The following is a 27,826-nucleotide window of genomic DNA, read 5'->3' as shown; positions in this document are numbered from 1 at the left end:
ACTTGCCTAGAATTGCCCAGTTATGCAAGTATAAGTAACTTTATTCTTATGAATTATTTCCTTTTAACCCTCTGAAGTCCTTCTTAAAAAACAGATATGGTTCTTCTCTTTCCTTCACTTTCCAAAGGTAAGTTTAGTCATAGGCCAGGATTTGAATCCAGGTATACCCAACCCAAAGAACCCATGCATTGTTCCATGACACACGTGAACATCACTGACAGCAACTATAACTGATATAGAGCAAACTGAGATAAAAATCTTGACAACATGGCCTACCTATAAAATAACCTGAAAAACAAAACCACAATTCTCCCTAGCTGTCCTGAGGTTTCAAATATATCCTAGTCCTTAATAAAGAAAAACCACCCCTTTATAGTATCCATAAATAAGATGGACAACAAATGGCTCACCCACACCATCGTTCTTCTATCACCAATCCCTAAGCATGGTGAGCCATTCCTACCCAATCTCATTTTTTCCCCCTTCACGTGAAATTTGGTTTATGCTTGTCCTGACACAAATGTCTCCTTTTGGACCAAGACTTTATAGGCAAAGAAAAGTCAGAGGAGCTGGGTTAGATCTCCAGTCATCACATGAACTGGGTGGATCTGATGCTAAAGCACCAGTCCCAATCAATGAACAGAGTTGAGACCTTTTGTAGTCCATCATGATGCCTTATTCCACCCCACCCCACCCCCTTCAGAGCTGAAGAAGCTTTTCATTCTCCCTCTAGCAATCTCTCATTGGCTTAAGTTTTCTTTTCTAAGACACAGGCAAAGGAGAAAGGGTGTCTCTCACTGGTTTAACTATTTTGTCTTCTTTAGACAGCTTTAATGAATAAAAACATTCTGGCTGGGTCATAACAACTGGTATAAACTTATCTACTAACTCCATTAACTGACTCTTGGCTGTATTTTTTTCAAAAAGATTAAAATTAAAAAAAACTACAAAGAGGAAGGCTGAAACATGATTCACCGTTTTTCATTCTAATGCCAAAGTTAGTTAAGTACAAACAGAACTTTGAGTAATACTCTATACATAATATGCAATTTCAAAAGGCAGTTTATTTATTCTAATCATCACATTCCATATAAAGATCTTTATTAAAGAGATTTTCATTTAAGTTTTCTTTGAAATTTTTAATATTCATTTTTGATACAGTAAAACCCAAGCTTTAGGTATAGCAGCTTAAACAGGAATGAGTAAACTTTCCCACAAAGGAGAGATAGTAAATATTTTAGGCTCTGAGGGCCATGTAATCTCTGTCACAATTACTGAACTCTGCAAAAGCAGCCATGGACAATACATAATGAATAGTCTATGTTCCAATAAAACTTTATACAAGTCAGTGGCTGGTGGGATCTGGCCCACAGGCTATAGTTTGTCAATCCCTCATCTTAAGGAACCAGATTATCAAGTAGAAAAAAAAAATCTGTGAAAGAACCTATGCCATGTGATTCCAGCCTCTGCTTGGCAAGGAAGTGGGGTGGGAGTTAGTTAAGGGAGATACTGATAGGTAAAACCAACCAGAAACTAATTTGATTCAAAATTTCCAACAATTACGAAAGCTATTCTCTGAAATTGCAACGGTTTCATTTTTACAGATAAACAATAAACCTGCTGGTAAGAAAATTGTCACTGCCAACTACACAAACTCCATTTCAACAAAGGCCAATGATCTGACAAAACAATTTTCTAACACCAGGAAATTATGAACTGCAATGTCAATTAACATTTTATTATCTTTCATGGTTAACTGTACTGTTTAAATCTGCTTATCTTATTTCTTTGGCCTGTTTTCAACGGCAATTGTCTTTCTATATACTCCCATAGTGCCCAGAACTTCTTAAAAACATGTATTACACTTGGAATTTATTCTGCATCATCTTCCCTAGATAGGTTATCAGCAACATGGAAGTAGGCACAATGTGTATCCTTCACTGCTATATCCTTTAGCCTACAGCTCCTGGCACATCGTGCTTGGTAGCAGGGGTGCTAATAAAACAAATGAACAAGTAGTACTGAAATTTTAACTCCTTTAATAATACTGAAGCTGAGATTCTGCTTAAAAGTCTAGTTGGAGCAGATGCTGAATGGCCTGGTTTGAAGCCTAATTCTAAACACACACCCAAGTTCCTGTCTCTTACTTCCTTCCCGACATGACCCTTGGGATTTCTCAGTTCTGATAAACAGAGGATGGCAGGCTCTCCTTCCACCCAAGTCTCCAGCTCAGTGGCCTCTCCCCTCTTACTGTGGTCAACTGGGCATAGATCTGGGATTCCCGGAAACATCTCTGCTACAGGAATGTGCATGAGAAAGCACAAAGGGAAAGTTAGAAAACTGTGTGTATATATGAACCCACTTGTGTATAACAAGATTATATATGCACAGGCAATCCCAGAAAGAATACACCAGAAACCTAACAGTTACTTTTGGTGAAAGTGAATGTGAGAAACGGGTGATGGGGGGGAATCCCTATGATTTTTTCCTCTTTGCTCTATGGGCCTTCTTTACGTTTGAATATTTATTTTATTATTTTTTAACCAAGAGTGCAAAAATAACATAACAGTACTAAGTTGCAACAAAGAGACTCTCTTCCGACATTCATCTAGTAAATCAGTACAGGTATGTATACTTTGCTACTAGAGAGATTCAAAGCTGAAATCGTGACAGAAACAATTCCAGTAACAGAAGGAAAAATCAAATGGAAAACACATCAAACACTGTGGACTAAAAGGGTCAGCTCAAGTATACCTCCTGTCAACAAGAGGTCTCGACTCAACTGAACATGACAAGTGGCTTTGTAACCATTTAGCGTTACCCTCAAATTCCTTCTTGCAGGTTACCTTCCTCCTTCCTAAGCAGGAGAAAAAACAACTCCATATATAGTCTAGCCTCTGGACAACTTTTTTTTTAATGCAAACTACTTATAATATTAGAACAAACATTTGGGCACCATTCTCCAGGAATCTGGAGTTTGGGGGAAATGTCTTACATTCAAGTAGTTATTCTTAAAAATGAAGCCACTCAAAAACTCTGCTCTCACTGAGGACGGGAAGATTTTACACAGAAGCAACTCGGGTTTTTAACATCAAAACTGCATACTCCTGGGCTGGTTTCTCCCCTGGAGTGGGAGATGGCAACCCGCCCCAGTATTCTTGCCTGGAAAATTCCATGGAGAGAGGAGCCTGCCGGGCTAGAGTCCATGGGGTCCCAAAGAGCTGAGCATGACTCGGCTCACGACTGAGCACACGAGCTGGTTTCAGGTAAAGCCATTCCTTCATTAGCTTTACTTGGCCAAAGATCCTACTACTACTATTTTAGACACGAAATCCAAAACAAAACAGACCTCCAAACCTTACCTAATGCTCTAAACTTACGCTATTCAATACATAAGTTAACCACGTGTGGCTAAGACTCACTTGAAATGTGGCTAGTTCAAGAGATGTGTTGAAATACACAAAGGATTTCAGACTAGCACAGAGAGACAATGAAATATCTCAGTGGTAACTGTCATCTAAATTGCAAGTTTTTGTTTTTTTTTTTACAAACTGGGCTAAATAGAATATCAAAATTAATTTCACTGGTTTCTTTTTAAATGAAAATACAACTTACAATGCAGATAGCATTATGTCTATTGGACAGCGCAGCTCTGGGCCTTAGTTATCTCGTTGGAGAAATGGGGATAAACGTACACCTTGTGCACAAGTAATAAGGATTAAACGCCGGGGAAAAGCCTGTAAACGCATATTACCTAGCTGCTATCTGCTAACCAAAGGGCAGATGCCAAGTAAGGAGCTCCCAAAAGGAGAGACTGAGAAGTGACTGTAGCCATCGCCACCTGGCTTCCTGCTACTCCAAGGACAGCCTTTCGGGTACACGCCTTCCTTCTAGCTATCGCAGACCCGAAGCCGCAACCTCACCCCGCGACACTCGAGACCTCCCTGGAGTCTGCGGCGCTGTCAGCGGAGGCGTTGCCCAGCTGCGCCGCGACTAAAGGGGCGTTCGCCCCTTCCCTCCAGCCGACGCTGAGAGGCAGGGACACCGTGAAGAAGAGCTCCATACGGAACCTCCAGCGGACGGCCTGCTCGAAGGAAGGCCGGACAGGCCAAAAGGGCAGGCGGCGGACTAGGCAGACAGGAGGCGGGGCTTTCTGGCCTCACTCAGCCTCGAGGCTGTCGCAACCATCTGCGGCCCCACCTACCTGCTGTGCCGATTCCCTGAACGCCGACGCGGCCGCAGCTCCCGAGGCATTCACGGCTTGTGCCTCCTCACGGCTCGCTGGCTCCTGCTCCATCGTTGTCGCCGCCACAGGACTGCTGGCGCTGGCGAGATACAAGGTTATGGCCGATAAGCCCAATTCCATCCTCCGCCTCCCCACCCAGCTGCGGACCGAGCCAGAGGTCAGGAAGTGGGACTCACCGGCAGGGCCCGCCTAGCGCCGCGCCCCGCCACGCCTCGGCCGGAGGGGCGGGGCAGGGAGGCCTTGGGTGGGGCTTGTATGGGGCGGGGCTACTGGCGCCCCGCCCATCCAGCTCGGCACCCGGGGCTTGCCAGAAACGGCCTAGACTGCACAACTGCGGGGCGGGGCGAGGCAGGGCGGGGCGTTATGCTGCAGCGTTTCCGGCCCGGCCCAGGTCCGGAGCTCGCCGCCTGGCACCACCAGTGACGTCATGTCTCGTACCTGTACCGGGAACCTGACTTCTGGATCTTCACGCAGCCGCTCACCAACTGCATCCCGGGCAGTCATTCCCAGACTTTGGTTTCAGTACTTCTGAAATATGAGCAGCTTCGTAGTGTGCTTCAAAGACTTGTGATGAGATGTGACTGCTGAAAATATATTTTTTAATGAAAGATTCGTGCTACGTATTCCATTTCTTTTATGGATGGCGATCTAGCCAAGATACCTTGAAATAAGAGCCTCGAAGGCGAATTTTGTTTCCACCTATATGAAATATTTTATATGTAACTAAAAAAGTGAGACCTGAAGAAGAGCAAAGGGCAGTAACAAGCTTCTATTTTACAATAACAAATGTGAGGAATAATTTATTATCTGTTTAGGGGTGTGTGTGTGTAAGAGGGAACATTTCAGACTTTTACAGTTTTTCCCAGTGTTCAACCAAATTAAAAAGTTATGATTGCAATCATTATTGCATTACTGTGGTTGGAGCATTTCCAGGTAAGTGGTCTTTTATTGTTTTTTAGTATGAGAATTTTCATGCAATTTTCACCATTTGTAGAGGTCAAAAATAAAATACACTATTTTGATCATGAAGAGGAGCTTCATTTGATACTTTGAATTTGATTTTCAAGCCAGTCAAATTTCATAAATACTCCCCAAAGTTATGGCCCACAATATCTTCTGTGTCTGCAGGCCCAACACGGCTACAATCTTAGTTATTCCTTTCTCTCCTATGCAAAATTCTTTTTCTGCTTAATATTCTTGTATACTTTCTATCCTGAATATAACTATGATGACCTAAAAACCAAGTTGAAAACCTTAAAAACAGAAGTTGCTTATTTGACAACCATCTATATTTTTTAAATCAGATGGAAATTCATCATCTATTGTTGCTAAGGTACACAAGTGCTGTCTAGTGGCAATAGGAAGGAGTTGAGACAATCCAAAACAGCAAAAACAAACTGCAGTAAGTTGAAAAGAAAAATAAAGAATCGATTGTTAAAGGCTCCATGGATTGGCTGTCAAAAACAAGCCAGTTGTTCTACATTACATGTATTCAAAAATCCCTTTCCTGTTAACTGGCAAGAAGGGTAATCAACAGCTTATATCATTAAAAAAAATTAGTGGAATGTTTTTAATTGCATGATTTTATTTTGCAAATTGGCAATTAAACATCAAATCATGATTTTCACTGCCACAGAACTTATTTTCATGGTTTACAAGTACATTTCTTAGTTTACTGAAAATTCAAAATGCAAGTCACATTCCAAGAGGAACTAGAATAGTTACTTTTTAACACAAATATGCAATTGAAGAGCAGTCTTTTGCAAAAGAACAACTTATAGCAAGAGAAAAGCACAGCGATTCTAATGGTTTTACTTGGGGCATTGACATTTTTGTCCTTATCTCCAGACTGTCACAGGTCAACTAAAAGTAGACAACAAAACAACATGCCAAATCTTTCTTTCACTTTGTAATACAGGTTGTATTGTATACCTGTGACAAAAAGATAAATTCGGGTATTACTATAATTTACTTGAAAATATAACTGTTACTTAAATTTAGTTATCTAATGATGCATGTAGAGCTAAAAAGGTAAATTTAGTTATACCTATTTCTGTGAAAGGCTGGGAAAACAAAAACTCAATAACCAGGAGTGTCCATCAGATAAAAAATAAGACGTCATGGTTTTGGCATAGGTACATATATATTTTAGTAAAGAATATTTATTTCAAGTTATAGTTTCATAATCATGCACAAGAAAAAAAGTTTAAAAGGTGTTTAAAATGCACTTTTTCGATTTGAAGCAATGGCCACTCCTGATTTGGTGAATTTAGTGAATAATCTCTCTAAAACAATCCTACACACAAATGCAAGACCACTAAAATCATGAATTTGCAGCTGCAGCATCTGACCACTGCCACTCAGCAGCCACCTCAACAGAAAAGCCAAAATTCTCTCCAGGGTTCCTTTCAAGGCTAGGTCCCTGCCACTATCATAATCAGCCTGGCCACTGGAAGAATTACCCAAAGTTCAAAAGAAGGCCTTATTCGCAGCCCAAAGCTACCCTCTTGGACCCTTTTCATGAACATTCTGAGAAATTTGAAATGCACCTCCCTTTTGTAAACAAACACTCATGAAGTCCTGAGAAAAGTTTGGGGTCTTTCCAGTATCCCACTAGCACCATTGGGAGAGTTGGACCTTCTTTTATAGGAGCTGAGGCTATTACCACTCTTGTGTCTTGAACCCCACCAGCCTTCAGGCCCTCTTCCTTAGAGTCCCAGAATGGTCCAAATGGTGTGAGTTCCAAACATGGTTGTGAAGGTAAGTCAGTTAGCCCCCTTGCCTTCTGAGATAGGTTCTTTTCAGGGGACTCATTAGTTACTTCTGTCCCTGTACATTTTTGGGGGCTGAGACCTCCTGGGAAAATTACACACTTATATTTTCTTTTCCCTAAAAGGAGAAATACACTTTTATTTTGACTCCTCAGGGTCTACCTCCAACTCTCGTCCTGATATTGAGATTCCCCATCACAAGGATTTGTTAGATTCTGTTCCTTCTACATTATGGTCTACCTCTTCAAACAACATTGAACACATTCATTCAGTTCAGTTCAGTCACTCAGTTGTGTCCAACTCTTTACCACCTCATGGACTGCAGTACGCCAGGCTTTCCTGTCCATCATGAACTCCCGGAGCTTACTCAAACTCATGTCCATCGAGTTGGCAATGCTATCGAACCATCTCATCCTTTGTCGTCCCCTTCTGCTCCCACCTTCAATCATTCTCAGCATCAGAGTCTTTTCAGATGAGTCAGTTCTTCACATCAGGTGGCCAAAGTATTGGAGTTTCAGCTTCAACATCAGTCCTTCCAATGAATATTCAGGACTGATTTCCTTTAGGATTGACTGGTTGGATCTCCTTGCAGTTCAAGGGACTCTCAAGAGTCTTCTCCAACACCACAGTTCAAAAGCATCAGTTCTTCAGCACTCAGCTTTCTTTATAGTCCACCTCTCATATCTGTACACGACTACTGGAAAAACCAAGGCTTTGACTAGACGGACCTTTGTTGGCAAAGTAATGTGTCTGCTTTTTAATATGCTATCTAGGATGGTCATCGGGGAAGGCAATGGCACCCCACTCCAGTACTCTTGCCTGGAAAATCCCATGGATGGAAGAGCCTGGTAGGCTATAGTCCATGGGGTCGCTAAGAGTCAGACACGACTGAGCAACTTCCCTTTCACTTTTCACTTTCATGCATTGGAGAAGGAAATGGCAACCCACTCCAGTGTTCTTGCCTGGAGAATCCCAGGGATGGGGGAGCCTGGTGGGCTGCCGTCTATGGGGTCGCACAGAGTCGGACACGACTGAAGTGACTTAGCAGTAGCAGCAGGATGGTCATAAGAAAAGGCAATGGCACCCCACTCCAGCACTCTTGCCTGGAGAATCCCATGGACAGAGGAGCCTGGTGGGCTGCAGTCCATAGAGTCGCTAAGAGTCGGACACAACTGAGCGACTTCACTTTCACTTTTCACTTTCATGCATTGGAGAAGGAAATGGCAACCTACTCCAGTGTTCTTGCCTGGAGAATCCCAGGGACGGGGGAGCCTAATGAGCTGCCGTCTATGGGGTCGCACAGAGTTGGACATGACTGAAGCGACTTAGCAGCAGCAGCAGGATGGTCATAACTTTTCTTCCAAGGAGCAAGCATCTTTTAATTTCATGGCTGCAGTCACCATCTGCAGTGATTTTGGAGCCCAAAAGTCTGTCACTGTATCCATTGTTTCCCCATCTATTTGCCATGAAGTGATGGGACCAGATGCCATGATCTTGGTTTTCTAAATGTTGAGTTTTAAACCAACTTTTTCACTCTCCCCTTTCACTTTCATCAAGAGGCTCTTAGTTCTTCTTCACTTTCTGCCATTAGGGTGGTGTCATCTGCATAGCTGAGGTTATTGATTGGACTTCCCTGGTGGCTCAGATGGTAAAGTGTCTGCCTACACAACTCAGGAGACCAGGGTTCAATCCCTGGGTTGGGAAGATCCCCTGGAGAAGGAAATGGCAACCCACTCCAGTACTCTTGCCTAGAAAATCCCATGGACAGAGGAGTCCATGGGGTCGCAAAGAGTCGGACACAACTAAGTTTATTGATTAGGCGCTATCAATTAAGATCCAGGTAGATCCTAATAAACCTTTGCCTCACCTCAGACAATACTCTCTCAGGCCTGAGGCCCTAGAAGGAATTCATCCGACTGTCAAGGCACACTTCCAGAATCGACTCATCATCTCATGCTTTGGTCCCTGTAGCCCACCAGTCCTTCCCACAGGCAAGTCTCATTCCTGAGGTTGGTATTTCATTCAGGATCTCTAAGCCATAAACAGTATAGTTATACCACATCATCCCACAGCCCCCAACCTCACAGCATCCTCAATTTAATCCCTCTGAGCACACAGTTCTTTACAGTTAAAGATTTATGTAGTGCTTTCTTCAGCCTTCCTGTCCATCCAGATAGCCAGTACTTGTTTGTCTTTACTTGGGAAGGACATCAATATACTTGGATCATTATGCCTCAGGACTACACAGAAAACCCTACTTACTTTTCACAGATAGTGAGAGGAGACTTGGCCAGTGTGAATTCTGCCCACAGCTCTACTTTTCTTCGATGTGTTGATGACTTTGTCATGCTCTCCTTCTAAGGAAGCATGCCTCAAGGACAGCCTGTTCCCTCTAACTCAGCTAGCACACAAGGCAGAAGTCTCAAGGAGAAAGTTCCAGTTTGTTCAAACCCAGGTAAGATACTTGAGTCACGCGTCAAGGGCACATCTGTTTCCCACTTCTTCCCACCAAGTGCCATTTGAGTTGCTTTTTTGGACTAACAGGCTACTGCAGAGTTGGGTTCCTCATTTCTTCTTGTATGCACAAAACCTTTTTCCCTGCTAAAAGGCAGAGGCCCAATCCTCTTGTTTGGAATAATGAGGCTGAATCAGCTTTTCAAACTTTAAATGTTCAGTTGGCCACAGCCCCTGCTGTAGGGGACCCTAACTATTTTCTTCCCTTTCTTCTATTGGTTCATGAAGTTATTAATAACAGGAAACCCCCTTGGAGAGCTCATTCAGTCCCATGGGGGGAAACAGAGACTATTGGCTTTTAGGGCCAACAGTTGAAGCCTGTAGGTCAAAATCTTTCACCTTGCCTCCAAGCAATAGCAGCCACCACTGCCCTTCTGCAGGTTCTAGAACAGACAGTTTTGAGGTCTCCCTTATGGATTTTTGTCCCTTAACTGGTTGAGGCACTCCACACACTCTTATCTGCTCACTGACTGACATTCTATGACATCTTGCTTTTCTCTCCAAATGTCTTTTTGTGTTATGGTAATGCTGTAAATCCTGCTACCCTCTTAACATCAGCAACAGATAAGACCTCACATGGTTGCATAACCACAGTTGGTATTTTGACTAGTCTGCATCCAGATTGCAAGAAACACCTTTAGACAAGCTTGACATCTTTTGCTGTATCTATGAAATAGTGCTGGACAACTGAAATCTGGATATGCAGTCACATAATAGAATCCAATGCTCTGCCCCTAGTTTCTTCAGCCCAACAAGTTGAACCATACACACTAACTTGCACCTGCACACTTTAGCCTCTGCAAATGTGCTAACATTTACACTGGTAGCAGTTGTGTTTTTGGAGGATCTCATGACTTTGAAATGCTTTGGAAACAGAGAGGTTTCTTGAGCTCGTGGGGAAGTGAAATTGAAAATGGCCCCTTTGTTAAGGCTTTGCTGGATGCCATCTTGCTGCACGACAGCTGGCAATGGTAAGTTGCCAGGCCTTCCAAAGACAGCACTGAAGGAAAGAGAAACTGACTGGCTGACAGAGTTGCTGAGGCCGCAGCATTACAAAACTCAGGCTGCATGAAGAAACTTCTGTTGGTCACTGTTCACACCCAGTTAACTGTGTACTACTTGGAAGGACACCCAAGATTTAAAGGATATTATCAGAAACGGGAAAGTGCATGCTACAGTTAGGAAAGAATACTGATGGGCTTCTGAAGGGTGCACATTTGACCAACATCCTTGGCTTTGGTATGGGCCAGACAACCATCCTGCTCTTTCTGCAGTCACTCAAGCAACCATCTTAAAGTTAATACAGGCAATAACTCATTAAAGAATTGATAAAGTGATAGCCTGAGGGAAACAATACGTTTAGAGACCTCCCGTAGTAGCAGCTCAAATATGTCAACAGTATCAGATCTGTCTGAGGTATAACCCACCAAAACCTATTCATATTCTCAAGGCCACTTTCCTTTACCTGCTGGTTCCTCTACTATCCAGCAACTGAATTTTAGCCAGCTGCCTCCCTCTCAAGGATCCAAACATGTTCTTGTGATGGTTTGTATGTATTGTCATTGAATGGAAGCCTTCCCGTGCAGACAAGCAGCCAGCCTTGCAGTGGCCAAAACATTATTGGAAGGGATTATTCTCACGTGGGGACTTCTCTTGGAATTACATGATAAAAGTACCATCGCACTAGACAAATTCCAAATGTTGCTTGTGAAGTCTAGCCTACAACATTTCTGCTGTACCCATCAGCCTCAATCCTCTGGTCAAATGGAAAGAACTAATGTGTGTGTGTGTGTGTGCTTGGTTGCTCTGTCATGGCCAACTCTTTGTGACCCCGTGGACTGTAGCCTGCCAGGCCCCCGTCCATGGAATTTTCCAGGCAAGAATACTGGAGTGGGTTGCCATTTCCTCCCCCAGGGGATCTTCCTGACCCAGGGATCAAACTCACATCTCTTGTGTCTTATGCCTAGGCAGGCGGAGTCTTTACCACTGTGTGCCACCAGGAAGCCAAAAGAACTAACAGCATAATAAAAACATGGAATATCACTCAGCCATAAAAAGGAACACATTTGAGTCACTTCTAATGAGGTGGATAAACATAGAGCCTATTATACGGAGTAAAGTAAGTCAGAAATAGAAAAAGAAATACCACATATTAAAGCATATATTTGGAATCTAGAAAGATGGTTCTGATGAACCTATGTGCGGGGCAGCAATGGAGATGCAGCCATAGAGAAAAGACTTATGGATACAGTTAGGGAAGGAGAGGGAGGGATAAACTGAAATAGTAACATTGAAACATATACATTACCATATGTAAAATGGATAACCAATGGAAATTTGCGATATGACACAGGGAGGTCAAACCCAGTGCTCTGTGACAATCTAGAGGGGTGGGGTGGGAGGTGGGAGGCAGGTTCAAGAGGGAGGGGACATATGTATACCTTTGATTCATGTTGATACATGGCAGAAATTAACACAATATTGTAAAGCAATTATCCAATTAAAAATATAAAACACCACAATTGGCAAAACTCTCAGTGTCTTTCAGTCTCCTTGGCCCAAATTACTACTCATGGTTTTATTAAACTTAAGATCTACACCCTTTGGAAGACACAAATTGTCACCATTTGACATAATTACTTGATGACTCACAATTCTTGACTCAGAGTTATACAAGCCCCTTCTAGTCAAGGGATATCTTTTACATTATTGCCAATATCTCATTAAGACTCTAAAGAAAAATGAGCACCTGGTTGAGAAAGCTTTACATAGTAAAGCACTCCCAGGAGATGAAGAACTCGCATACCACAATTTACAACCAGGGGACTATGTTCATTGGAAAAGACAACTTTTAAAGGACTCTTTGCAGCCCAGGTGGAAGGGACTCGATCAGGTACTCTTTACTGGCACAAAAGTGCTTTGTGCCAGTAAACCTAAAGGCACTGATTCTTAGATTCATGTTTCTCATTTGAAAAAGGCTTCCCTACCTGAATGGGCTTCTGAAATAGTTGGAGACTTAAAGCTGAAACTGACCGAGTAAAGCAAATGACACCGGACATAGACAACTCTCCCAAGATTCAGGTTAGGCCAGTATATTCCACAATCACTATTAATGAAATCTTTGTTTTTCTTTGTTCCAATTGCTATCACAAAGTTGCTTTATCTCCTTCAATATGTAATAACTGATAACAGCAACTTGCTGCTCTTCTCCTTATAGACACATTATCTGGGAGTGAAAATCTTCATGCTTGGGTGCATGCTTGGAATGAAAGTTTAAAGGAAGTGACCCAGGTCCTTTGGTCCCTTAAATTCAACTATGAAGGACTGGCAAATTGAACTTTTGGGACTCCTCCTTGTAGCTTCAGGTTTATTAATACTCTTTACCTTACTACACACAGTGAGCATCCTCCATTGGTAGTAATTCTATGAAAACCATGTATCTTGTCAGAACTCTCCTGGAAAGAAGCCTCTAGCTCCAATTTTTGGCCATTCAACTAATCTATTCAGCTTAGTATTCTTTATTTAACCAAAGCCATGAGCCACCATTTCTTCTCTTTGTATTAAAATAACTGATTTTACTTGGATAGTTTTTTTACTTGTTATTATTCTTTCTTAAAACCCATCCAGAACCTTTATGCCTGGAAGAATAATGCCCTAGTCTGCATTTTCCAGTCTAGCCCCTGAAGGAAATCCAACAGATTGTCGACTATGCTATGGGAACCCCAGACTCATTCATCAAACAATGGGATTACCTTGCCTTAGCTATTTCCAATCTTATTAATATCCCTCCATCATATCCTGTATAGAATTAACTATTTTCCCAGCATACCATGTTTGCCTACTTGAATTCACAGCTCCTTTTTCCTGTTTGGTCAACAGAATCAGACAAAAACCTCAATAGTTCTTAGAACATTTGTTTCAATAAAACCGAGAAACCCTGGCTCTCATCTTTACCTTGCTGTGCAACAGAATATATCCTCATGATGATCCCCACATGTCCCTACAAGGAAGGCTTCTAAGTTCAGTTCAGTTCAGTTGCTCAGTCGTGTCCAACTCTTTGCGACCCCATGAATTGCAGCACGCCAGGCCTCCCTGTCCATCACCAACTCCAGGAGTTCACTCAAACTCATGTCCATTGAGTCAGTGATGCCATCCAGCCATCTCATCCTGTCGTCCCCTTCTCCTCCTGCCCCCAATCCCTCCCAGCATCAGAGGCTTTTCCACTGAGTCAACTCTTCGCATGAGATGCCCAAAGTACTGGAGTTTCGCTTTAGCATCATTCCTTCTAAAGAACACCCAGGACTGATCTCCTTCAGAATGGACTGGTTGGATCTCCTTGCAGTCCAAGGGACCCTCAAGAGTTTTCTCCAACACCACAGTTCAAAAGCATCAATTCTTCGGCACTCAGCTTTCTTCACAGTCCAACTCTCACATCCATACATGACTACTGGAAAAACCATAGCCTTGACTAGATGGAACTTTGTTGGCAAAGTAATGTCTCTGCTTTTGAATATGCTTCTAAAAGGCTGCTCAAATATAACTGACCCATGATTTAATCTCACTTTGACTCCTTTCCCTGTGCCCCATCTAGCTGTGTCTCTATTTGTGGGTGGAAGATGTCCTGCCTCAACACCGCCCAACCCCAGGTTCTCAATGTGCCCTAGGGCTTTTACTGGCCCCTTTGTGTTCAGTTCTCCAGAAATTACCAGGTAGCACCCATGTTCTACTTCCCACCTCTGCTGAGATATCTCTTTTAAGGGATTTGAGAACTATCTAAGAATTTTATTCCCCAAGTGGAGAATTGGAACCCTTGACAATATGGTTTGAAATTTCTCTGCCAAAGCAACATAGCTAATGCCATAGTTAATAGCATTAAGTGATCAAAAAATTTTTCTAAACTCACTCACTCATGTTATATTAGATAACTGATTTGCCTTGGACTGCCTTCTGGCAGAACATGGAAATATCCATGCTATCTTAACCACCACCTGCTATACTTGGATAAGTATTTTTGGTATCAGTTCAGTTCAGTCGCTCAGTCGTCTCCGACTAGAAACTCAAATTGAAGTCCTACAAAAGAAACTCACTTGGTTTCATTCTGATTCCCTTAACATTCCCCTAATGTTTGATGTGTTCAGCTGATCACCCTTAAATATTGGACTTGGCTCAGAACTGTTCCAGAAACTGGGATATATTACTCTTAGTAACTTAGCTTCTGTATATTGGTAGATCAGATCAGATCAGTCGCTCAGTCGTGTCCGACTCTTTGCGACCCCATGAATCGCAGCACGCCAGGCCTCCCTGTCCATCACCAACTCCCTGAGTTCACTCACACTCACGCCCATCAAGTCAGTGATGCCACCCAGCCATCTCATCCTCTGTCGTCCCCTTCTCCTCCTGCCCCCAATCCCCCCCACCATCAGAGTCTTTGCCAATGAGTCAACTCTTCACATGAGGTGGCCAAAGTACTGAAGTTTCAGCTTTAGCATCATTCCTTCCAAAGAAATCCCAGGGCTGATCTCCTTCAGAATGGACTGGTTGGATCTCCTTGCAGTCCAAGGGACTCTCAAGAGTCTTCTCCAACACCACAGTTCAAAAGCATCAATTCTTTGGCGCTCAGCCTTCTTCACAGTCCAACTCTCAAATCCATACATGACCACAGGAAAAACCATAGCCTTGACTAGACGAACCTTTGTTGGCAAAGTAATGTCTCTGCTTTTGAATATGCTATCTAGGTTGGTCATAACTTTCCTTCCAAGGAGTAAGCGAGCACTTGCTTAAATTGTTTACATCTATACCTAACCATTCTTCTGCTTGGTTAAGGATGGCACAGATCACTGTATTTGAGGCAGCACAGTATTACAATGCTGCCAATGATTTTCCTGATCCATTTATTGATTCTTACACCCAACCCCTGCTTTGAGGGATATGATAAATCCAGAACAGGCAACCAAGCCACTCCAGTTTTGTGGGACTAGATGTTGCTCCCGTGATGTTTTCTCCAGGAAGAATCATAGGCAAAAGGGGGAAATGTAAAAGGTACAACAGCATAAATGACTGATACTGAGGACATCCAGGTTTGCTGCCCATGCTGAACTTTTGCTGAATTCTCTATAAATTTGTTGATATTAGCTCAGTGTCAAAAGGAAAAAATCCTGAGAACAGTACTTTTTCTAGACTAAGAAAACCATACCTTTCCCTAGTAACAGATGAGATGAACTTAATAATCCAATTGTATATAAAATACAAATTTACCCTGCAATCCAAATTCTTGGGAAACAACAAGAAAGAAACTTAAAAAAAAAAAAAAAAAAAAAAAGATCAACTTATGGGCTTCACACTCCCTGTATTTCCTGTCAAATGGAATGTCAAGAAACAGGTGGGTATTTCTTACACCACTTCTGCCAGAAATAAAATGTTGAACACCTTAATTGATTCCCAAAGTCAGAAATTATGGGTCCATGAATATACCTAACTCTAAGCCTATTTTGGGTTACCCCTTTATTTTCTTACATTCTATTTTAAAATCATAAAAAGCAAAAAAGCATGATTCCTAAATTATGCAGCTATGCAGGTATTGCATCTCCTCATGACATAGATGTGGGACTTTTGCCTGGAAGGTCACAAAACTTTTTCATGTGTTTCTTAAGAAAAATAAATCACAATCACCAGATATTACTCACTTCTGCTTCCAATGAGAAGCAAGTCTTTATGTCAGAGGACGCTCAGGCCTCACATAGGGGTTTTCTTAGTGTCAGACTCATCTACATTATCACTCCTACAAACAGGTGCTGACGTGCAATTTGATTGTTTTTCCATTTATGATCCAACTGGTACCAAAAACTGCAGTTTTAAGGCTAATGAGAGAACGCTTTAGGCCAAACGAAGCTAAAAGATATAAATGCACTTCAAATAATGATTCTGAATGAAGAGAAAAGTAACGAGAGTTGCAAGCAGGAGCACAGGCCTGCCAAATTAAAGAGCCTGTGTGTACCACATTAATATTACTGAAGGAAACGTTCCATTAGCTTACAATTAATATTACCAAAGGAAATGTACCACTAGCTTACAGTTTGTATTTTCATTTTAAAAGTATCCAAAAATTACCTTGTATGCAGTATGCCCATATTACAGACAAGAGGTCAGTAGAGAAGGGACTAGAGTCTTGGGTTAGCAATTACTCAACAATGAACACAAATAAATTGTTATCTGCCCCTAATGACAAAGTGTGGGGAAAAAGTCATAGCAAAATTTCATATCACATCAATAACAAGACACAGACTATACAGGTGATCTAGAAGTAAAATTTAAATTAATACCCCGAAATTTGAGATACAGATTCATCATTCTTATAACTTGTGGCTCAGAAGTAAAGGAGGTATTAGGTTCAACCATAATGCAATAGCTTAACGTTCAGAACATAGTAGCTGGAGTTTAGAGCAGAGTTTTGAAGATGACTCCGTTTCTAATCCAGTGAATGCCAGGAATGAACAGATGAGATAAGAGCTGTGGTGATGGCTTTCTAGTTTTGAATATGATAACTTACTTGGCTTTAGTAATAATTATTGCCAGGTTTTAAGAAGACCAAAACTTACTTACATTTCATTGTTATTTAGCCATGGTTCTCACTGACACAGTTTTTATTAGAGCTCATTCAAATTCTGTGGTTGTTATTTTACTATAATAAAACACTTGCTTTTACTGCATATAATCAGTAAGCTGAAATTTCTTCACATTTAAACACTGTGTTCCACTTTTTACTCAAAATATTTGTTTTTATGTACTAGAGCTACTTAATCTCTACATTCGCTGATAATAGGTATTAATATATTCATTTTACCAGTATTAATATGAGACTTTAGTTCTAGTAAATTTCCTGGCTTTGTTGCCTTGTCTATATCGGTATTTCGATAATAATACATTTCTTCTTAGACATGTGCACTATACTTCTATTCAAGGTTAGTATAATATTATTGCATATCAGAACTTAGGACTTCTCACATTTTGATATACTATATTTATTTCAACAATATTATGGTTTATGTAACGCACTTTAAAAAATCACTTTTACTATATGATGAAAAGTAATTCTTTCCCCAAAAAATGCCTCCATAAAGTTTCAATGCATTGTGTATGTATACCTTATATCCTACATGCCAATATGATACTTTCAGAACACTGACATCCATTAAATTATTAATTTGCCTTTTCTTGGTATTATAATTTTTTTTGATAATTACATTGTTTTTGTTATAAAATTACATAAGCACTGTAAGTAAAATAAATTATATCTAATTTTACATTTGTACATATTTACATAACATTATAATCAAATCCAGGAAGAATCCAATGTTGTATGATATTAGATCTAGCTAGTGCTCTAAGTTGGTAATAGAAAATATATCAAAAAGCTAAGGAACTAATTTTAACAATAGTGAAAAATAAAAGGAAATTTGTTCAGATTATTAAAGGATTTTAGTATACTCATGCTTTCAAAAAATCAGTACTTTGATTAAAAACTGAGAATTGAGGATAATTTTTATAACAAAAAAGATGCCAGGTTGAGACATTAATGGAGTCAGAGTATCTCCAACTTCCTCATCCTATAGATGAGGAAAGAGAAACAGAAGCTGAATGACACATTCTGGACTTTTACTGGCCTTTGCCACTGTTATTTTTGCTTCTGAAAAAGATAATTTGCATCAGACACAAAAAATGCTAAAAACAATGCCCCAATCCATAAAGTCTGGCCAAGTATCTACCTCATTTCTTTTGGTCAAAATGGAAAAGTGGTTCCTGAGGATAGAAATCACAATAATGCAAGCCCAGAAAAGGTGGCATGCATTAGTTTAATAAGACTAATTTGGAGAACAGTATTTTCTATAATGTCTAATTTCTGTAGCTGGACCTTGTGATGACATTTCTGCAGAAGAAAAGATACATAATTTTTACAGGGTATACAAATATTCCATAGGGATATTAAAGTTTTTATCTGGTGAAAATGATTTAGTGGGATATAAAATTTTTACCCAAGTAAATAAGAAAATCAATTGCATTCTCTATGTATTTTATGAAGACACTTTGGCTTTTAAGATCCTTTTAAAACATTCGAGACATAAAAAATTAATAGTACAAACACTAGCTATTTCTTTCACTCTCTTCTGTGCTGAAGATCAGTTTGCGCGTGTATGCTCAGTCACTTCAGTCATGTCCGACTCTCTGCAACCCCATGGACCATGGCCCACCAGGCTCCTCTGTCCATGGGATTCTCCAGGCAAGAACACTGGAGTGGGTTGCCATTTCCTTCTCCAGCACTAAACTATGAAGTGAGTGAAGGGAGTGAAGTCATTCAGTCGTTGTCTGACTCTTGGTGACCCCATGGACTGTAACCTACCAGGATCCTCTGTCCATGGGATTTTCCAGGCAAGAGAACTGGAGTGAGTTGCCATTTCCTTCTCCAGAAGATCAGTTCATCCTAGTTCAAAATACATCGTTATAACAGTGTATCTATTATCTTCATGATGTGAATAATGAATAGGTGTAAGAATTATGGTAGTGTTTTAAATTAATTACATAACTTACTTAAAAGCCATTGTTCTAAATGAACTGTACAGCAATCCAAAGTAACCAACAACCAAGTCAATCTTGTTATGGTCTCATTATTTTTAATATATAATAATGACATCCTAATATCTGCAATTATATTCTCATTAGGAGATCTATACATCAGCTATTATCATCAAAGTATATCAATTTCTTCAAGCAGATTTTTGGTATGTAAGAAACATAACAAAATTGGCTTTGCAAGAAAATCAAATATTGCCATTAAGGCTTCAAAAATATGAGGTAAAAAAAATGAAAGTTATATACAAAACATTAAATTGTGAACTATAACCAAATTCACAATTTCAATTTAAATGTCAGAGTTAAGATTTTCTATGGCAAAATTATCTTCATTATTTCAAGTTAAACAAAAATTCCTAATACTAATGGTTAGGTTACTCTACCATGTGTCCCAGTAAAGGTATACTTCTGGGAACAGTTTTAAATATTATCTTTGTCTGCCTTTTAACATGATACACTGATCATTTCAAACCATAAAGAAAGTTAACAACCCCTTAACTTATAATGACTTTGAAGTTTATTGTATAGCACTTTTATTGAGACATCATGTAACTACTGACCAGGACTGTTTACAAAGGTAATGGTTGGCCTTTGAGACAATTAAAAACTTTTAAGTACTAAAATTTTACATCATGATTTAACTTTAGAAGTGTTAGGATGGTTGAAACTAACAGAAAAGAAAATCTAAAGCAAAAATATAATGATTTCCACAACAACCATATATTCCTCCCATATGAAAGGGAGAACGGGAAAAAAGAAGAAAATAAAAAGAAAAGGAAGGGGAAAAAGACAAGAAGAGAAAGAAAGGGGGCAAGACAGGCAAGAAAAATACTTTTTTTTTTTTCCCATTTGCAAAAAGGAGGGGAAATTCTGAGGTCTCAGCAAATAATGTAATCAACAGAGTCATTTTATATTAAGGCATCTTCTTTACATGTTATTGAATCCCATCATGCCTTTCATATTGCCAGCAGCACCCTGTTGAAATTGCCTCATCATTGACTGAAGTCCTGCCATACCACCTAGAGTGAGAGTGGAATAAAATCAGATAATTATTATACAGAACTTGAAACATCTGCTACTTTTGCCTAATAAGTAGTTAAACTTCTAAAAAATATACTGGGTTCTGACTGCAATTTGGTCACCAGCCGTGAAGTACATAAAAATTGGTATTATCACCAGTATCCTCATCTATAAAAGAGAATAAATAACTTACTTCATCTCATTATGAGGAATACAAACTACACGAAAAGATCTTAGAACAAACAGTACCTATCACACAGTAGGGAGTCAGTAAATTGAAACAAAAATATTTCCCTCTGGGAAGTCTGAGTCTTACAAATAGTAATAAATTGGAGCTGTAGTTAATGCAGTGCTTCAAGTAAGAAAACAATTCATCATTATTGAATATCTACTATATGCCCAGAACTGTACTAATTTCCTGATAAGATATGACCTGTGATTTTACAGGAGAAAGTGAGGTTCAGAAAGTTTAAGGAACTTTTCATAGGTTACATGGTAAAAGTGGAACTTGGTTTTCAAAATCGTTATGTAATTTCAAAGTCTCATCACTAAAACTATCCAGTTCCTAAACTAAGGCAAAAAGTCACCAGAAGAAGCATTAACAAAAGATGATTAGGGACTTCCCTGGTGGTCCAAGGTGGTCCACATGGCCATAAAATGAAAAGAAATAAAAATACAATTTTGGGACTTCCCTGGTAGTCCAGTGGCTAAGACTCTGTGCTTCCAATGCAGGGGGCATGGGTTCGATCCCTGGTCAGGGAACTAGATCCCACATGCCACAACTAAGACCCTGTGTGTAGCCAAATATATATTTTTTAAAAAAAGACGATTAAGTAGCTTGCTCAGAAGTCACAAACAGCAGCAGGGGAGTGAATGAAACCTCAGCTTATACAACACTATTACAACCATTCCACTTAGAAATTAGATGGGCCTTTTCCACCATACGCTGTTTGATCTGATTTTCGATTAACAACAGAAGGCTTATTAAAACTCAATCCTTAAAAAAAAAAAAAAAAACAAAAAAAACCTCAATCCTTATAAACTAAACCATGTATTAGCAACTGGCAACAACTTTGTAATTACCCATATGATGAAGAACTCTTGGATCCATCATTTTGGCCATTTGTTGATTCAATTTTGCCATCTGTGACTGGCTCACATTCTTGGACATGTCACCACCTGAAAAAATTTTTGTGTCAGTATAGACTGTAATATAATCAGGATATCATAGAAATTGAGTAAATATGAAGAAAAACCCTATAATCTTACTCTAACACAATTATTTCTATTTGTACATATTCCCTTCTAATCTTTATCCCAATTACATATATATTTTTGAGAAAGAAAAAGTGAAATTTAATATTAAGGGACATTTAAGGGGCTTTTAAGGACTAAAATTTTTAACACTTTTACTTATACCTGTGAAATGAGCCACTATAAGCAAAACTATATCCAATGGTTATTAACAGTAAGCTGTAACAATTGTTCAGTAGTAATATGGTATAATGCTGAACAAAAAATTTTAAAGATATGGGTTAACTGGGAACAAGAATGGATTACTGATAAATGGTTATGAAAGAAAGAGTCTGAGAGAACCTCAAGATGTATATATCTAAGTTACTATAAATAAAAAGCTTCAGAGAATAGAAAAAAAATAATGAAACTCCATTTATCAGTGAATTTCTACACACTCAGTGAGATTCTACAGCAAAAAGGCAACCATTGAAAGAGATGCACACTGGGGCAGAAGAGAGAAAAGCATCCTTTAGAGAATAACTGCTGTGCTCTTAATGCACAGAAAATCAAAGAGATCATTGATGCAACAGCAATGAATAAGTAGAGCTTGCTTCAGCAAAACTATTTCAAAGAAACATTAACTCCGGTACTTCTCAGGAACATTTGTGAAAATTCAAATCAAAGCTGACCCTGATTCTCTGATCAAAGCTGGCTAATATGAATACATTAAATGAGTTAAGAACTACGAATGAAAGAAGATATGTTTTTTATAAAACATGATAAAAATTTTAAAAAGTTTCCTAATTAATAAATCTGTATAAGATGTGAATTCTATGACCACTGGTGAGTCATCGTAAGTTTTTGTCTCTGAGAACTTAAAACTTCAAAACATTATTAAGGCTTTGGTGTGACAAGAATGTGCACCAAATTCACTGCCCACTTCATCTGGTTGTGCCTTTACTGAGTAGTCAAGGCTCAGACTTCAGATCTGACCAACGGATCTGCAGTAGTTCTATCATGAACAGTCAGGGTCATTTGGGAAAGATGTTAAACTGACTTAATGTATTTATAAATCACTATCTGAAATAGTATGTGGTGTTAGGAAATATAACCAATTTTAAACAAGTTTGTCTAACTTTTCTCCCTTGTCACAAAGAAGAAAACAGGATATAGCAGGCAAGAAAAATAAGGAAACTGTCAAAAGACGAAAAGTGATATGTAAATACTCTTCTGTTTTAGAAACCTATTCAGGGATATTATTCATCTTTGGAGCTTGCCTAATCAGGATTTCTTAGATAATAAATTCACTTTAATAGTGTTAAGATAGAGAAAAAAATTTAAAGACAGGGCTAGGACAGTTGACTTTAACTCTTTGGAAAAACAAACTTATCTTTTTACCTTAGATAATACACAGCAAAATACATTCTAAGTGGGATAAAAAGTAAAATTAAAAAAAAAAAAAAAACAGAACGAGTAGAAGAAAACATAGGTATCAGAGCTTCCCTGGTGGCTCAGGCAGTAAAGAATCTGCCTGCAATACAGAAGACATGGGTCTGATTCCTGGGTTGGGAAGATGCTGGAGAAGGGAATGGCTACCCACTCTAGTGTTCTTGCCTGGAGAGCTCCATAGACACAGGAGCCTGGGGGCTACAGTTCATGGGGTTGCAAAGAATCAGACACGACTAAGTGATTATCACTTTCACATTGTGGTACCAACATGGGGAAGGCTTTTATGAGCATAAAAGAAATCACACCAAAAGGTTTGGCTGCATTAAGAGTGAAAACTTCAGTTTTAATTAAAAATATAAAAATGAAAGGCAAATGAAAAACTGGGGAAAATATTTGCAGATATAATCCAAGAATTTTAAAGAGTTATTACAAAGCAATAAGGGAAAAAATAAAACAAATGGGTCAAGAAACATAAAAAAGAGGGGATTCACCAAGAAAATTTAAACTAGTAAATGTACAAAGAAATGTTAAATATGAGTAATCTAAAACACATATTAAAAAACTGACCATTAAACTGAAAAATACTGAATTATTACCAAACTTACTCAGCATCTCCTATGTTTCTGATCAAAACAGAAAAAATCCCTGGCTTCATCGGAGACTGAACAGAAACTGACACAAGAACTGATACTGATATAGAACTGACAGTGATATATCAATCAGCCTAAACATCCAACAAAGATGCACTTGTGCTAAACAAAGATACATACATAACTGGAAAAATACTATCTGTCTAAAAGGTATACTTTGAAGAATACTTGACAATATGGAAAAGAAGTTAAGATCAGAAGAAATCCCTAGTTATATCAAATGTTACTTGCAGTAAGACCCATGGGATTCACTGGGGAGTGAATGTAATGGGTGTTTTAAACTTTTTTCTTAAATTTTCTCATAGTCTCTGAATTTTCCTTAATATATAAATTCACACAAAGTCATTAAGTGTGATTTTTTAAAATATTAGTGTTTATTACCTTGAATCTGAAAACAGATAAATCACCGATCACATTATAAATTCTGGAAGGACTTGAATAAAACATGAAATTCAGCAGTATATTTTCGAATACTGGCAGTTCTTCCTGACTTTAATTTTCAGTTTCTCAACCTCTTTCTTTCCTTTCAGAGTGTCAAATAATGATGTGCTTATTCCTCTTACCTTTGAAAAGTCCTTTGATACCTCCCATCTTTTTCACCATCTGTGCAAATTTGGTATATTGGGTCAGAAGTTCTTGGACATCTCGTGTTGACACGCCCGACCCCCTTGCTACTCTCTGGATCCTCCCTGGTTGCTTACTGAAAACCTTGGCGCCGTCAGTGCTGTCGAGCTCTGCAGGCAAGGGCCAGTTACTTTCATGCACACACAACTACCATTCACTGTCGAAGCACTTACAGCTAAGGATCTCACGTACACAAAAACAAATACAATGGTCAAACCACCAGCCAGATTTAACAAATGCTGTTATCATCTGCTGTGTCTGCCTCTTATTTTTAAAAACTAAACATGGAATATATTCAAAAGAGTTTTTATAATATTCATAAGCTATAAAAACAATAAAGCAAATACACACATACTCACCTTACAGAAAAATGTCTTTTCTTCGAAAAAACTTTTTGTCCATCCTTTCCATATTTCAAGTCCAAGTGCTCTTCAGAATATATACCAGAGGTATATTTCAAAAAGCAACTAAAGTGCTCACCTTAGCTCTAAATAACTATTATCCTTTAAATCATAAATTTAGGCAAATAAACAAGTAGAAGTAGGTAGGTTCTATCTATAATCAACAGAATAACTGTTATATTTCCTATATAATCAAGTAATTACTACTAGTATTTAATTCTTTCTGTAACATAAAGAATGAACATAACATAAACACCTCCAATGTTCTGGTAACTCTTAGAATACAAGGTCCATTTCTCATAGCCTTAGTTACATACAATCTCAGGTACAAAATTTCTATTATGTCTGCATTCTCTCCACAATATCCCCTAATAAGTGATCATCTAACCTTGATCTTAACAACCACAGGAGAGATGACCCACTATCCAAAATAATTCAACCTATGTCATTCTATTATACTTGTAATTATGGAAAATATTTTCCCATATTAATATGAAATACGTTTGTCTGACACTTCTTCCTATTTTGCATAGATGTCTCCTTGCCAGGCACAAAGAATAAGGCTTTCACATTATTTCAGAGTCATCATGTCTCCTGTGAATGTTCCTCTGCTGCTGCTGCTGCTAAGTCGCTTCAGTCGTGTCCGACTCTGTGCGACCCCATAGATGGCAGCCCACCAGGCTCCCCTGTCCCTGGGATTCTCCAGGCAAGAACACTGGAGTGGGTTGCCATTTCCTTCTCCAATGCATGAAAAGTGAAAGTTAGGTAACAAATATCCAACTCTTTGACTGTTCCTCTTATAATATGGTTTAACACCCCATTTATCATGCTGATTTCCTAAATACATCTTCTAATTTGTCTATGTCCACTAAGCATATTGTCCAGAAGTGAACTAAAATCCAAGGGAAGACTGATTACCAATGCAATACAAAGATCAAATTATCTCACAGTATACTCTCACAGTAAACCTCTAAATCCACTTCATAAATGCAGTTTTAAGCCACATCTCTATGATAAAATATTTTGAAAATGTATATCATATTCTCCTAAGAGCTCAAATGGAGTGAGAGAATGAAGACAAGCTAATAACAGCACATCCTGGTAAGCAGTATGACTGAATTTAACAAAAAGCAGAAGGCACATAACTCAAAGAAGAAAGGAAGTCAAGAAAGGCTCCATGCTGGTGGTTTCTTTTAAACTGTGTAGTCTTGAAGGACAAGTATGAGATAAGTAAAGAAGGAAAAGAGTAAGGGACATTGTAGGAAGCAGAACATGGATTCCCAGAATAAATGAAAATAGTTTTGTGTAGAAGGAACCAAGCATGGGTAAGAGCGAGAAATTAAGAGGTTATAAAAATAAGAACAAGATTGTAACAGAACTTGTGAGCCAGGCTATGGAAGTCGAGCAGCAGTGTCTGGCTCTGTGTGACCCCATGACTATAGCCCGCCAGGCTCCTCTGTCCATGGAATTCTCCAGGCAAGAATACTGGAGTGGGTAGCCATCTCCTTCTCCAGGGGAATCTTCCAGACCTAGGGATCGAACTCAGGTCTCCTGCATTGCAGGCAGATTCTTCACCGTCTGAGACACCAGGGAAGCCCTATGCCAGGCTGAAGAGTTGGGAATTAATCATTAAGACAACTGTCACTGAAAGATTTTGATTCCAGAATTGTTATATTTAGAAAGATTATTTTTATGGCAGTGAAGAAGACAGATTAAAAGAGGAGACAGATTAAAAGAGAGAGGGAAATGTCAGGAGGCTACTGTAGCAATCCAGGTAAGAAATGTTAAGTGTATGAACTAATGCAGGGAACAAAGAGGAGAGAGAAAATACAAGAAATATTTAGGAAGTATAACTCACTAAGTCTAAGGTGATGTTAAGGTTTCTATATTCTACCTGAAGCGAAAAATACTGATATGAATAGACTGGGATAAGTTAAATATGCATATATACTGTAATACCTAGAGCAACCACTAAGAAAAGTAAAATATACCAAAAAATATACAGATACAATAAAACAGAATAATAAATAATGTTCAAACAATCCATAGTAAAGTAGAAAAGAGAAAACAGAAGAACAAAAATCAGAGTGAACAAACAGAACCAAACGTAAAATGGCAGAACTAAATTCTAATATATAAATATCAGTTAAAAGAGGTTATCAGAATTATTAAAAAAAAAATTTACCATGTTGTTGATACAAAATTCATTTCCAACATAAAACAGGTAGGTTAAAGGTAAAGGGATAGAAAAAGATATACAATGCAAACAACTAATTAAAGAAAGCTGGAGTGGTTGCATTAATAGCAGATAAAGTGGACCAGGGCAAAGGAGGGCATTACATAATGATAAAACAGTCAAGTCAATTCACTAAGAAGACAAAACAATCCTAAATGTGTATGCACCCAACAAAAGAACTTCAAAATACATGAAGCAAAACTAACACAACTGAAAGGAGAAAAGTCAGGCATCTCAACACCTCTATATCCATAATCAATAAAACCACTAGACAGAAAATCAGCAAGGATGTAAATCTAAGTTGACACCAGTTTCTAGCTTGGATGACTGAGTAGATGGATGGAAGTATCACTCACCAAAGGAGAAGAACCACCTTTTGGAGCTTATATTCCTCAGAAAACTCTCAAACATGTAATAGAGATACCTGTCCACCATTTAGTGAGCGTCTAGACAGGAAGTAATCCAGAGTACAGACTCAAGCCAGAAGCCCAGCCTCTCCATCCCCTAGCTAGTGACTTGGGCAGATTACTCAACTTCCCTTAATCCTAATCTGTAAAAGCTAGATTGGATTTTGACCCACAATTGTCCCCTAAGAGTTGTTGTTGGTTAATGTATGTAAAGTGCTCATGACAGTGCCTGGGATAAAGTAAATACTCTAGATATGGCTGCAGTTATTAATTCTACACACAAAAATTTTTGCAGTGTTGAAGATAAAGAGATGAGAAAGACATAACCTTATCTGGGTTACTATGAAGGTCAAGAGATCTAGAAAGAGGTAGATACTATAGAAAATAATCAGGTAGTATATATAGAAGTGATATTATTCAACAAAAGGAACACAATAATAATAAATACTGGCTGAGAACAGAACCTTGTAGCATATATTCCTTTAGGCTGATTGAGGATGAGACCAGTGAGAGACTGCAGTTAACAAGAAAAGTAAGGGTAAAAGTGGAAATAAAAAAGTAACAGAAAATAAGAAGAAAACATCAGTGAACATCCAATGTTGCAAAGGTCAAGAAAAAGATTGAAAAGTCTCCACTGGAGTAGACCCA

At 39.0% G+C, this 27,826-nt stretch overlaps 1 protein-coding gene across 5 annotated transcripts in view; it reads right to left on the bottom strand.

The window, feature by feature from the left end:
* LOC129633828 (signal recognition particle subunit SRP54) overlaps positions 1-27,826 on the bottom strand; it is a 67,733-nt gene that overhangs the window by 10,324 nt on the left and 29,583 nt on the right. For 2 of the 5 annotated variants that reach the window (XM_055555772.1, XM_055555771.1), the window contains 3 exons: positions 24,074-24,244; positions 21,259-21,354; positions 19,655-20,174 (listed from right to left, as the gene is read on the bottom strand). In XM_055555772.1, coding sequence (XP_055411747.1) covers positions 20,083-20,174; positions 21,259-21,354; positions 24,074-24,244 — 359 coding nt within the window. In that variant the 3' untranslated portion in view covers positions 19,655-20,082. The other 3 variants (XM_055555775.1, XM_055555774.1, XM_055555773.1) reach the window with 3 other exon arrangements.

This window comes from Bubalus kerabau, chromosome 19, assembly GCF_029407905.1.
Source record: "Bubalus kerabau isolate K-KA32 ecotype Philippines breed swamp buffalo chromosome 19, PCC_UOA_SB_1v2, whole genome shotgun sequence".
Classification (NCBI taxonomy): Eukaryota; Metazoa; Chordata; class Mammalia; order Artiodactyla; family Bovidae; genus Bubalus; species Bubalus kerabau.
This window is presented reverse-complemented; position numbering and strand designations above follow the sequence as displayed.